Here is a 12,456-nt window from a genome sequence, read left to right on the forward strand (position 1 = left end):
CACTTTTACATAGAGTGAGGAGACCAGGTATAATTTGGTGGTGTAATGACATAAACCATTTACGCACTTTTACATATTACACACAGTTCATAATGTAAACAACAAAGAATGCTTTATCGAATGATATATTTACAATATTACTCATCTATCTCTGAAATATTAAATACACAGCACATTGGGTAACTGTAACATAACAGGTCTCAATGCACTTAATTCTGGAGTGGACATCAGTGTGTCAGTGAAATTTAATGGATGGTGCATGGATATTTGATATCTCCTCTTTTACGTATATTTAATCAATTTCAGGATTGAAATCCAATCTGCAGTGGTCACCAGTAACGATAAAATGAATTCATTTCTGGGGAGCCCAGAGAAATCAACCTAACTCTCCCTGGAGAGTGATTATATAGGGTCCACCTCGGCATCCAGGACAAAGTAATTCTGTTGTCGTGAATGATCCTGGAGCAACAGCCGAAAGAAACAAAAACAGTTTCTGCCATTGAAGGTACTTTTGATGCTGAGTGCAGGAATCTCTTGGCTTTAAGTGCTAGTTGTCCAAGTTGTGCTGGTATGACAAATTTTAGATATGCAGCTTAATTTTCTGATTTTCATAAACTAATGTTGTCAGAGGAATTTCATTTATTTAGAGGTCATTGTGTGGTATCTCTCACACGACTCATCATCTCTGCTGATGGAGAATAAAAAAAAAACGACTATAAAGGTGAGACACACTTTAGAACAGATTATTTCATTTCATTCCTTCATGCTGTAACATGTTCCACCTGGGAATAGTGTTATTGTAATACATTTCCAATGATGAGTAGGTAGAAGCAAGACACAGTTTAAGATACGGAAGCACATGGAGTATAAAAGAAGCAGGTTTCCTGGAAATCACGTGCTCTCTCACACACTGGTTGCACACTGACAGTGAACTTCCTTCACGCTTGTACATCCCCAAGGGGAGGAGTCACCATGAACCCAGTGTCTGCATTTCACTAATCTGGGAACTAAACCTTGAACCAGCTCCAGAAAGCCCGGAAGCTGATATTTCGTCACACTGGGACAATTGTTGCTGCAGCAAATACTCCAGCAAAAGCCTTAAACCATCAGCAATAATATTTTACAACACATATTAGGCTGGTCTGTTCACCATGAGAATTCCTTGCAAGGTGTCCCCAACCTGTCACACTCACCAGTACTCCACCAGTACAGAGTGCAGCAAATGGGTTTTTGCTCACGTATAAACCGATGGCTGTAAGTATTCTGGCAGGTGCACATTGGACAGGCGGACAGATTGGAAGCGGTATTAAATAAATTCCTGGGAATAAAATCAGGAGCAAACCCTAATGCAGACTTGTGGCCAGATGAAAGCACTGTCCATTCTTGTGTGGCCAACAAACTAAACATGAATTCACCTTTTAATGATCATCCATGGTTGACCAAAGGTGTCCTGATACAAGTTGGTGAAGGAGAAGCAATATCAGATGGATGCAGGTCAATCTCACAGCATGAAAGAACTGATAAGCACTGGAATTATCATTCCCTGTGTAGCCATCTGTCGAACATGCCAAGCTCTGCCTTTGCTTTGCAAAGTCCATGAAGGCACAAGAGGTGGCAGTGGGAGAAATGCATATGGTCCTTCATACCTGTTCTGTTCATCAGTGAGAGCAATGCTGATCTGATGTTTATACCCCTGGTGGATGTCAACCGCAGGAAAACATTCTATCAAATCACTCAGATAAAGGAGTGACGATGAACGTGTTTGATTGTACATTTTTTATGACCTGAAGTCTTATAAAGATTATCCTGCTCAGGGTTAGGGCAGCTCCTTTGCTTAACAACAGTCACCTCCCGAGGTTGTAAAAATGAAAGTGGAAGAGTTCAATAAATAAATATCATCCTCTTCTGGCACACGTCAAACAATGGAGAGCTGTTACTGAGATGATCAGAGGATCATTACCGGATGGCTAATTGGCCATGAAGTCTCAGTTAAACAGCTCCGTGTCCGTGACAACAATGATACTTTCACACACACATTATGCTGTGATGCGCTTTATTTTCATTAATTGTACCTGATGCCTGATACAACACTTACTCCTGTGTGCTTCTCAGAGATGCAAAATATTAAAAGGAGATACTTTATGACTGAAATCTGTCCTTAGAAGATAAGTGGAGGGCAGTGAGGTCGAGGACAGGAGTACGAAGGGCAAATAACAGGAGGTCCAAAAGAGGCAACAGAGGTAAGTGCAAACGTTAAAGTTTGGTGTGAGACAAGCTTGTTCACAATTGATAGGAGTGGAGCAGACACTATTGTGCTTCAGAGAGATTGTTTCTTCAGCAAGTGTAGGCTCTTCAAGGAACTTTGGCTGAGGGTTGCTGGGCTAGAGTCTGCAGGAGAGTTACCAGGACGTGGTGGACCAAGCAACAGTCACAACTTGGGGATTAATGTCTGCAAAATGGACCTGTGGTCTGGGATAGGATTTTGTAAATGTAGAAGAGTGAGGTAGAAGGCAGAAACTCGTCCCTTCCCATTAATGAAAAGGGTCTGTGTTCTTGCTCACTTTTCAGATGAGGATGGGGACTGGAGGAAGGAGGTGGACTACACAGAGGCACAGTTGTGGCACAGACAGATCAAATGAAGAGGGAAATGTAGCTGTCAAGGTATATAGTTAGGTGACCAGACACCGTCCTCTGAGTCTAGAAGGTTTACACACTGACAAAGATGCCTCACCTGCTGAGTTCCTTCAGTATTTTGTGTTTTTAAGAAAATTCTTTTATAGTTGAGATCACATATCGAATGGCCAGGGGACTGGACGATACTCTATACAGGAAAATCTGAGAACATACACGCAACTTCTAATAAAACCCTGGTACAGACAAATGCCAGCTTCAGGCTAAGAACTTTGAACATCTGGGAGCTGACTGTAATTCAGGAACCTCCAGACGTTTAAGCTCATGCTGAAGTGCTCAGGGACGGAGTCAGAGAATTTTATTTGTTGAACAATAAGGCACACTTTCATTGGCATATTTTTCTTCCATTGCAATCTGAATTATCCTGGATTATTCTGGAATGAAAGCTGGATGCCAACATTATATAAGAGGCTTCAACAAGTGTTTGGTGGGAAAGAGATTATGGAGGAGGAGGGTATGATTAGAAGAGCAGACACACAAGACTGTCTGACTTGCTGAGTTCCTCTAGTATTTTGTATGTGCTTTTAATACAGCACTCCAAAATAGTGATATAGTTTTCTTTTAAAAAAGATTTATAATTCCTAACATTATCCTTGTTGACAGTGAACAATAAAAATTATTATACAAACTCAGAACTGATTGCCTCTGTTTACTCCAATGTGCTTTTAACATGGCTGATCTGGGAATAGTCTTTTTGTTCGTTGTGATATATTTCCAATGATAAGTAAACAGGATCAAGTGTAGACTTTGGTGTATGGAACCTCATGAAGCGACAAACAAGCTGACTTCCTGGAGATCACATGGCCTCACACACACTGGCTGCAATCTGTGCTGCAGTTCTGAAATTCCCTCATGTTTGCACTTTCCCCAAGGGAAGGAGTCAACACGGCTCCAGGCTCCACAATTCACAAATCTGGAATCTGAAACTTGAACCAGCTCCAGAAAGCCCTGAAGCTGATATGTCATCACTCTTGGACAATGAGCACAATGAATACTTGTTGCTGCAGCAAATAATCCAGCAAAAGCTTTAAACCATCACCAGTGACTTTTTGCAGCACGTAATAATCTGGTCAGATCTTGCAATATTGTCCAATTTGTCCCACACCAGTTCCACACAGTGCATCAAATGTTTTCGCTCACATATAAACCCAATCAATACACAATATATCCTATCACTCGTATGTGGGTCTGGTGGAGACATTGGGGAAGTGTTAAAGAAATAAATTCCGGGGAATAATTGTGGTTTAGAAGTTTAGTTATCATGCCCTGTATAGCCATCTAACATCTTAGCCTTTGCTTTAAAATTCCATGAAGACACAAAAGGTGCAAAATTTCTCCAATTTTTATACATTATAAGAACTTATAAAGTCATCTCTTCCTTCCTTCATTCTAGGTTTACAGTAGGTTACTATTTTTTTTGTCTAACACTAGAGTGCAGAATGTCACAAAATAAAGAGTAATATGTGAAAATTAGAGGTGATTTCCAGAAAATCTGGCTTTTGTATTTCCTTAATTCTGAGAAGTATATTTAAACATTCTAGCTACGATTTTCTGTGTTGAACTCCTGGTTAAAAACTGAGAGGTGGATTTTGATCTTATTGACATTAATAGTTTGAATAAACATCAGGGTGATCAAGTCAAGTTCATTGACCCTTCACAATGTACACGTATGCTGCCAAAAGAGACGACATTTCTCCGGACCAGGATGTAACGCACAGCCGTAGACATAATAGACAATAACTCAGATAATAAGAATAAAATATACAAATTAATTGTGCATAAATTAACAAAGTGCAATAAGTTAAATATTGTAAGGCACAGTACAAATTATCCAGTGACACAGCAAATGGAACGTAACGCGGAGTTCAGAAGCCTAATCAACAGTAGTTATCAAAGGATATAGCATGTTTAGCAGAACATGCACTATTCTACAAGTCCTAAAGGTTCACATCCACACAAGGCTGCCTGACTTGCTGAGTTCCTCCAATATTTTGTGTGTGCTTTTGAGAATATAGTAACGTAGTATGGAATAGCTTGAGGACTAGACAGGGTTCTATAAAGTAAAGACCGCATATCCTGAAGGTTTGCGTATACACAATCTTAAGGTCCCTGTAGCTGAAAAACAGCAGTTTCAGCATCACAATAAGCATATCTGTGAACTGAGTATGATTTGGAAACCCCCAAAGCTTTAATCCCGGCGCTGAGGTGTGCAGGGATGCAGTCGGAGCCGAGTATTTACCGAAAAATAAGGACTCTGATGCCTGCACATTTTCCTTGAATCATAATCTGAATTATCCTGTATGATTCTGAAATGAAACCTGGATGAAAACATTGTATAAGAGGCTTCAGGCAGAGTTTGGTGGCAAAGGGATTATGGAAGAGGAGGGTATACTGTAGATAAAATGAGTTCTGTGGTGTGGAACATGCTCTGGGATTTGCAGGCAATGCACGCTTGTTCCGTGGCAACTGAGTGAGACTGGCAGAGCAAACATTGAAAATGTGAACACTGGGAATGCAAAGATTGAAGAATGATTCTAGGTCTGGGATGAATGAAGCAACATGCTGATTCATCAGAGAAAGTGTGGATTGTTTCCAAAGTTGGAAATATCTATGTATTTTCCAAACCTGCAACATTAAGGAGCTCAGAGACAAGATTTTGAACGGGAGAGCGATTTCCTGGAAATCACAGGTATAAACTCCATCTTGTGGGGTGCATGCTGTCCTGAAGTGCAGACTTTGACAGCCTGTGAGAAGTACGGCCCAGAACTGGAATTTTAAAGCTAGAAAGGAAACAATTGGCTCATTTTGCACCATTAACTTTTCTGAAAGTGGGTGATACATTTCTTCCTGAAAATAAACAAATAAATCTCCAAATTAGTCCAACAGAATCAACAGGTACATTGATAGAAAATCCAGCTGCAGCTCTGAATCACCCAGATGCTACAGAAAGCTGTAGAGCTACAGAAGTGAAAGTAGATATGAATTGGGAGCAGGGAAATTCCCTGCATCAGGGCGTCTGTGCTTGGCAGAGTTCCCTGCAAGAGGGTATGTAAATGAGAGAAGTGTCCCAATAAATAGAAGCTCACTGGGTGTTTTCAGCAGGTCTTCATTCAGCGGGGAACAGCTGCATTGAACAGAAGATCCTCCAGCAGTACCAAGTGGAAGATGGACCGAACAGCCACTGTAACCATCCTCATCCTCCTCCTGTGTGCCATTGCTGCACAGGGTATGTTGAGATAACTGAACTGGAGCTTTATTCAAGTGATGTACATATCTTGCGGTTCCTGTATAGTTTACAATGTTAGAGAGCAATTAAAGTGAGGAATATTTAAATACCTGTAACTGTAAATTGCATGAGCATCAGATTTATATAAGATTAATCCATACAGCTCTACTGCAACATTTGAGAGTGAGATGTGCAAGCTCCTCTCTGGTCATGCTTTGATGAAACAAACATGCTGGAGGAACATCAGCAAGTTTTACAGGCTTTGCTCTCCTTGGAGCAACAATGAAATCTGACTGAATATAATCTTTCCTCAGGTGTTCCGATTCCGGGAGCAGAAGGACGGTGCAAATGCATTCAGACCAGCCTCGATGTTATTCATCCGAAGTCGATCAGGAACTTGAAATACTTTCCCAGTGGGTCGTCCTGTGAGAGAGCAGAGATAATGTGAGTAAAGCAGCCAGATTATCACCTTTAACTTTATTCCTTTACTGTTGTTTGTTTCATAAACTGTGCACTTCAAGAGGAGACAAACTGTTTCTGAGAATTAAATTTTGAAAGACTTTTTCTTTTCGCAGTGTCACCCTGAGAAATGAGAAGAAAGTGTGTGTGGATCCTGATGCCAAGTGGTTGCAGGCTCTTATAACAGCCATGAAAGGTCAGTGTTTGGTGCTTGTCAAAATTTACACTTAAGATGTTAAGTAACATAGATGTAATGAATTATTTTTGCTGTGTGACTCTGGTCCTTCATAGTGGAGGTTGCTGTCTGCTCCTCACTGTCGTTCCAGCCGTAACCTGGAATGACAGCAAACTCTTTCACCATGTTTGCTGTCCGAGCTGAGCATCTCACATTATTGATGCTCCTTGGAACATTACTGTGGTAGGGATCAAGACCTAGAGGTTGAGTCACTATAAAGCTGTTAATTGAAAAAGTGATGGCTGTTACCAATTATTACACCTTTTAATCCAAGTGAGACCAACAAATGAAGATGGGTTTAATTCTAAGCAGGGATATAAGAAATTGCGGATGCATTGGTAATCATTTTCCAATGTTCCTTAGATTCAGGATCAGTTCCTGAGGATTGGAGAATGGCTAATGTTATCCCACTGTTTAAGAAAGGATGGAGAGAGAAAACAGAGAACTATCGACCTGTCAGCCTGACATCGGTGGTGGGGAAGATGCTAGAGTCCATTATTAAGAATGAAATAGTGGCATATCTAGATAGCAGTGATAGGATTGGGCTGAGCTAGCATGGATTTACCAAAGGCAAATCATGCTTGACTAATCTGTTGGAGTTTTTCGAGGATGTAACCAGGAAGTTAGACGAGGGAGGTCCAGTGGATGTACTGTACCTCGACTTTCAGAAGGCATTTGATAAGGTCCCACATAGGAGATTGGTGGGTAAAATCAAAGCTCAGGGCATCGGGGAAAACATTGGTTGGCAGATAGAAAGCAAAGGGTAACGGTGAATGGGTGTTTCTCGGAATGGCAGGTGGTGACTACTGGGGTGCCACAGGGCTTGGTATTGGGACCACAGCTGTTTACAATTTACGTCAACGATTTAAATGAAGGCATTGAGAATAACATCAGCAAATTTGCTGATGATACTAAGCTGGGTGGCAGTGTGACATGTGATGAGGATGTTAGGAGAATTCAGGGTGACTTGGATAGGCTGGGTGAGTGGGCAGAGACTTGGCAGATGGCGTTTAATGTGAATACGTGTGAGGTTATCCACTTTGGGAGTAAGAACAGGAAGGCAGTTTATTATCTGAATGGTTTAGAGTTAGGTAAGGGAGAAATACAAAGAGATCTAGGAGTCCTTGTTCATCAGTCACTGAAGGTGAATGAGCAAGTGCAGCAGGCAGTGAAGAAGGCTAATAGAATGTTGGCCTTTATTACAAAGGGAATTGAGTACAAGAGCAAGGAAATCCTCTTGCATTTGTACAGGGCCCTGGTGAGACCATACCTGGAGTATTGTGTACAGTTTTGGTCTCCAGGATTAAGGAAGGACATCCTGGCTGTGGAGGAAATGCAGCATAGATTCATGAGTTTAATTCCTGGGATGTCTGGTCTGTCTTACACAGAGAGGTTAGAGAGACTGGGCTTGTACACGCTGGAATTAAGGAGATTGAGAGGTGATCTGATTGAAACATGTAAGATTATTAAGGGATTGGACAAGATAGAGGCAGGAAATATGTTCCAGATGCTGGGAGAGTCCAGTACCAGAGGGCATGGTTTGAGAATAAGGGGTAGGTCATTTAGGACAGAGTTAAGGAAAAACTTCTTCTCCCAGAGAGTTGTGGGGGTCTGGAATGCATTGCCTCGGAAGTTAGTGTTGGCCAATTCTCTGGAGGCTTTCAAGAAGGAGCTAGATAGGTATCTTATGGATAGGGGAATCAAGGGATATGGGGACAAGGCAGGAATTGCGTATTGATAGTAGTTGATCAGCCATGATCTCAAAATGGCGGTACAGGCTCGAAGGGCCGAATGGTCTACTTCTGCACCAATTGTCTATTGTTAGATATAAGATATTAAAAAGTGATTTTTACCATAGGTTGCAGCCATAGAAAAGGAGCAGGGGAGGGTATAAATTATTGGGGTGCCGGTTACAGAGAGTGCTTTGACCTGTCTGGTCTCCAGCATCTTGGTGTTGGAGCTACAGATAATGTTTACTCTCTAGAACAGGGGTTCCCATCATAGGGCCCTGGGGCGCCCTGCTTAATGATACTGGTCCATGGTATGAAAAGGTGGGAAGCCTTGCTCTAGAGTTTTGCCTTGTAAAGAGATGAAGGATGATCAATGGCTGCCAGGAAGTGATTCAACTCAGATCAATACAGTAGATAATGAACTGTTGATGCCAGGAACGACAGCAGTGTGACATTATATACTTGCATGGTGTAGCTTTGTGAGAAGTTAGAAATGAACTTGAACACAGTACAGTGCATTTTGGTTTATACCTTTTACAATATCAATGAAGTATGAGCGAGTTTCCAAAGCATCATTTTTTGGAAAGTCAGTTTGAAAATTATTTTAATGCTGTTGCTTGAGACACTATATGCTGAAAATCTGTGGGTGATGATACAAATTATTTAATTATTTTACAGGTGGGAAACAACACAAATCAAAAAACTGAAGCTGCAAAATGAGGGAATCAATTCCATCTCTGGATTATCCGACGGGGAATGATGGAAGCTCAGCCCCGGGTGTTAACTCAGTGATATCAGCACCCAGTGGTTCGTTCCAGTGTCTCCTCTTCATTGTCGTCTGAGAGTGATCTTGGAGTTCCTCCCTGGCACAGGACATGTCTAAAGCCTGCTGTGCTATCTGTTTACATTTGATGATTCCATCTGATGTTTGTGTTAAGCTTTGTGCAAATCATAGGTTTCTTGTGCCATTTACAGTAATTAAAGTAGATTCTGGACCTGTGACCTTGTAGAAAAGTGCAAATGAGACTGGAGTCATTTGATAAAACTTAATCTTAGCTATCGGGTTGGGAGATAATGATGGCAATGAACTAAGATGGTGGATGAATCTCTCTGACTATAGAGTTAAAATGATCTCAGGCCACAAGGGAAGCCAGTGATGGGGAGGTGGGCTGTGCTCTCTCCCATCCCTGAAATTAAACCATGGGATTGTTCACAACAACTCAAACTCCAACCGTCCCCTTTCCTGTTTGAATTCTGTTCGGAATTGATGATATACTGATGGAAGGATATTGGACCAAATGTGTTCTAATTTAAATGAAACATTCTTATATAGGAATATCAGTACAAATTTTTGAAAACCACTTTATGTCTTTTTACTGCAATGTTTCTGACAGGTGATATTTTCATGAAAATATGGTGCTTTCTGTGAAAAGTGTCAGATTTTAAAATCTATCTAAAATCCGTTGAAGTAATTCTCCATTGATGTAATTTGTATGTAAGATAACTACTGCAGGTTTTAGAAGATAATGCTGCTAATAGCCTGATAATCACTGGATGAAGTAAAAGTTTTAAGTAAGAATAAAGTCTATATGTTAGTGGAAATGTTTTGTCCTGAGGGAGATTTTACTGACTGGATTTAGTTTATCATCCATCAAAGCCAGACTTCTGATATATGTGAATGAATTTGTTGAGCATTCCTCAAATGTTTTTAAGAAGTTAAAATAAAGTGTGTTTCTGATGAAGAATTTGTTGTCAGTGCTTCTGAATTTTAAGTAGCCAATCCTGTGTTTCTTCATTTAATAATTGAACTAATTGAAGAATGAAGAGCAATTGGTCCTCGGCCGAACCAGCACAAAGCCAGTGGGAATTTTAGCGGGTTTTAATAATTTCAGTTTAAAGCTAATGTCCTGTATGTGGAGAATTAATAATAATGGGTAATAATTTTAAGGGATAATTATCATAAGCACAATATTCAATGTATATAGTACTAAATAGTTGAGCTCAAGTTTGCCTAATGATACTTTAAATATTTGCATACAATCCTTGAAATGGAGGTAAATTTAAATCTGTGAACCAATCCTTGGTTAAAGTACACTGATGTAGTTGTGACATTGAGTCAACTGCACAGATGAAAGACACAGATTAGTACAACGTTACTGAATTGTGGAATCATTGAGAAAGTCAATAGATTCTTTGTCAGGGCAATTTACATACCTGTCCTTGGAATTTAACACAGACATGCTGGATCTGGAGTGCAGTTAACATCAGAAGAGAAACTGAAATTTTCTCTTCTGTGAATTATGAGGTAGCCAGGAGGAGATTAAGAATGGACTTTGGAGAGCTGGAAAAGGAGATGGGAAGGCTTTGGTGAGTAAGATTAAGGAAAGCATCAGCGCAATCTACATGTTCTGTATGTGACGAACCAGAGGATGACAAGCTTGAGGTAGGACCATCAGGGATAAAAATGGAAAATCCTTTTATTGGAAACATTAGGAGAGGTCCTCAATGAATACTTTGTTTCACCATTCACCAGCGGGAGAGAGCTTCACAAATGTGAGGTGATCTAGAACAGGCTGTGACATGTCGACATTAAGAAAGAGGCTGTGTAGAGCTCTTGAGAAACATTAGGGCAGGTAAGTCCCTGGGATAGAACGAGACATACCTCTGGGTACTAAGATAGCAAGAGAAGAGATTGCTGCACCTTTAGTGATGATCTTTGCATCCTCACCGGTCACAAGAGTAGTACCAGAAGATTGGAGAGGGACAAATGTTATTTCTTTGTTTGAGTAAGGTAATTGAGATAAACCTCAGAATGATAGACCAGTGAATCTTACGCCATTGGTGGGAAAATGTTTGGAGAGGAGCCTTGGAGACAGGATTTACATTTGATACAGCATAGTCTTGATTAGGGATAGTCAGTGTGAGTTTGTGAAGGACAGATAGTGTCTCACAAGCCTGATCGAATTCGGCAAGGAAATGAGAAGACAAATCGATTAAGACACTGCAGTGGATGCGGTGTATATGGCTTTTAGTGAGATATTTGAGAAGGCTCCCAATAGCAAGCTCATTCAGAAAGTCAGGAGACATGGGAAGCAGGGAGGCCTGTCTGTATGGATACAGAATTGTCTTGCCCACAGAATGCAGAGGATAGCAGTAGATGCAGCATGTTCTGCCTGCAGGTTGGTATCCAGTAGTGTTTCACAGTGATCTGTTATGAGAGCCTTTCTCTTTGTGATTGTTAGAAATGACCGATGAGTAAAGAGACGGCTTGGTCAGTAAGTTTCTGATGTTGCAAGGGTTGGCAATGTAGTGGATAGTGTGGAAGGTTATCATAAGTTATAATGGGAAATTGAAGGATGCATAAGTGGGAGATGGAGTTCAATCTCTGATTAGGCCACACTTAAATTATTGTGCTCATCTCTCATTACCTCATTCTAGTGAGGATGGGGAAACTTCAGAGAGGCTGCGGAGGAGATGGGTCGAATCTGAGTGCATGTTTTATGAGGAAAGGTTGAGAAAGCTTGGGTTTACCTCTTTAGAACATTAGGGGTGTGACCTCTTCTTCTTACTGTAATCAGGGATGAAGTACAGGGACCTAAAGATACACACTCAGTGTTTTAGAGCATTTTCTTCCCCTCTGTCATCAGATTCTGAATGATCTGTTAATTGTTGCTATGCACAAGGATCTGGAATATTGATGTATTGATGTGGCCTAGACTCAAAAGTGGCTCTTCATTCAGGCTCAACTGTACATGGGAGGTCCTTGTCTATCAAAACGTCTGCCAGTAGCTGGTAACCCCAAACTGATTGTGTACCTGGTACCCAGAGTGGGAACCTGAAAGAATAATTTTCTGAATGAGGTCGAGCACTTGGAAACTCTAACATAGCATGTCCTATCACATCTGACGCTGGAATGGACATCAGTGTGTCAGTGAAATGTGTCGGATGGAGAATGGATATGTACTGTGTCTTTTTTATGTGCTGTTAAGTAAAGTCAGGATTAGAATTTAATCTGCTTTGGCCACCAATGCTGAGAAAATCAAATCACTTTTGCATTCCTCACATAGTTGAATTTAAATCTACTTGGAGACTGATTTCACTGGGTCCACCTCTGC

At 40.8% G+C, this 12,456-nt stretch overlaps 1 protein-coding gene across 1 annotated transcript; it reads left to right on the forward strand.

The window, feature by feature from the left end:
* Positions 1–5,810: 5,810 nt before the first annotated feature.
* LOC132404360 (interleukin-8-like) lies at positions 5,811–10,078 on the forward strand. The gene is made up of 4 exons (XM_059988505.1): positions 5,811–5,917; positions 6,232–6,361; positions 6,493–6,572; positions 9,020–10,078. The coding sequence occupies exons 1-4, from the start codon at positions 5,857–5,859 to the stop codon at positions 9,046–9,048; spliced, it is 300 nt and encodes a 99-aa protein (XP_059844488.1). The 5' UTR covers positions 5,811–5,856; the 3' UTR covers positions 9,049–10,078.
* The last annotated feature ends 2,378 nt before the right edge of the window (positions 10,079–12,456 follow it).

This window comes from Hypanus sabinus, chromosome 14 (genome assembly GCF_030144855.1).
Source record: "Hypanus sabinus isolate sHypSab1 chromosome 14, sHypSab1.hap1, whole genome shotgun sequence".
Taxonomy (NCBI): domain Eukaryota; kingdom Metazoa; phylum Chordata; class Chondrichthyes; order Myliobatiformes; family Dasyatidae; genus Hypanus; species Hypanus sabinus.

Excerpts from the sequence above, each read along its gene's own strand:
- LOC132404360 (XM_059988505.1), top strand. The coding sequence starts at position 5,857 with ATGGACCGAACAGCCACTGTAACCATCCTCATCCTCCTCCTGTGTGCC. Across the intron at positions 5,918-6,231 it reads GTGTGCCATTGCTGCACAGG|GTGTTCCGATTCCGGGAGCA; the intron begins GTATGTTGAGAT and ends ATCTTTCCTCAG. Across the intron at positions 6,573-9,019 it reads TCTTATAACAGCCATGAAAG|GTGGGAAACAACACAAATCA; the intron begins GTCAGTGTTTGG and ends ATTATTTTACAG.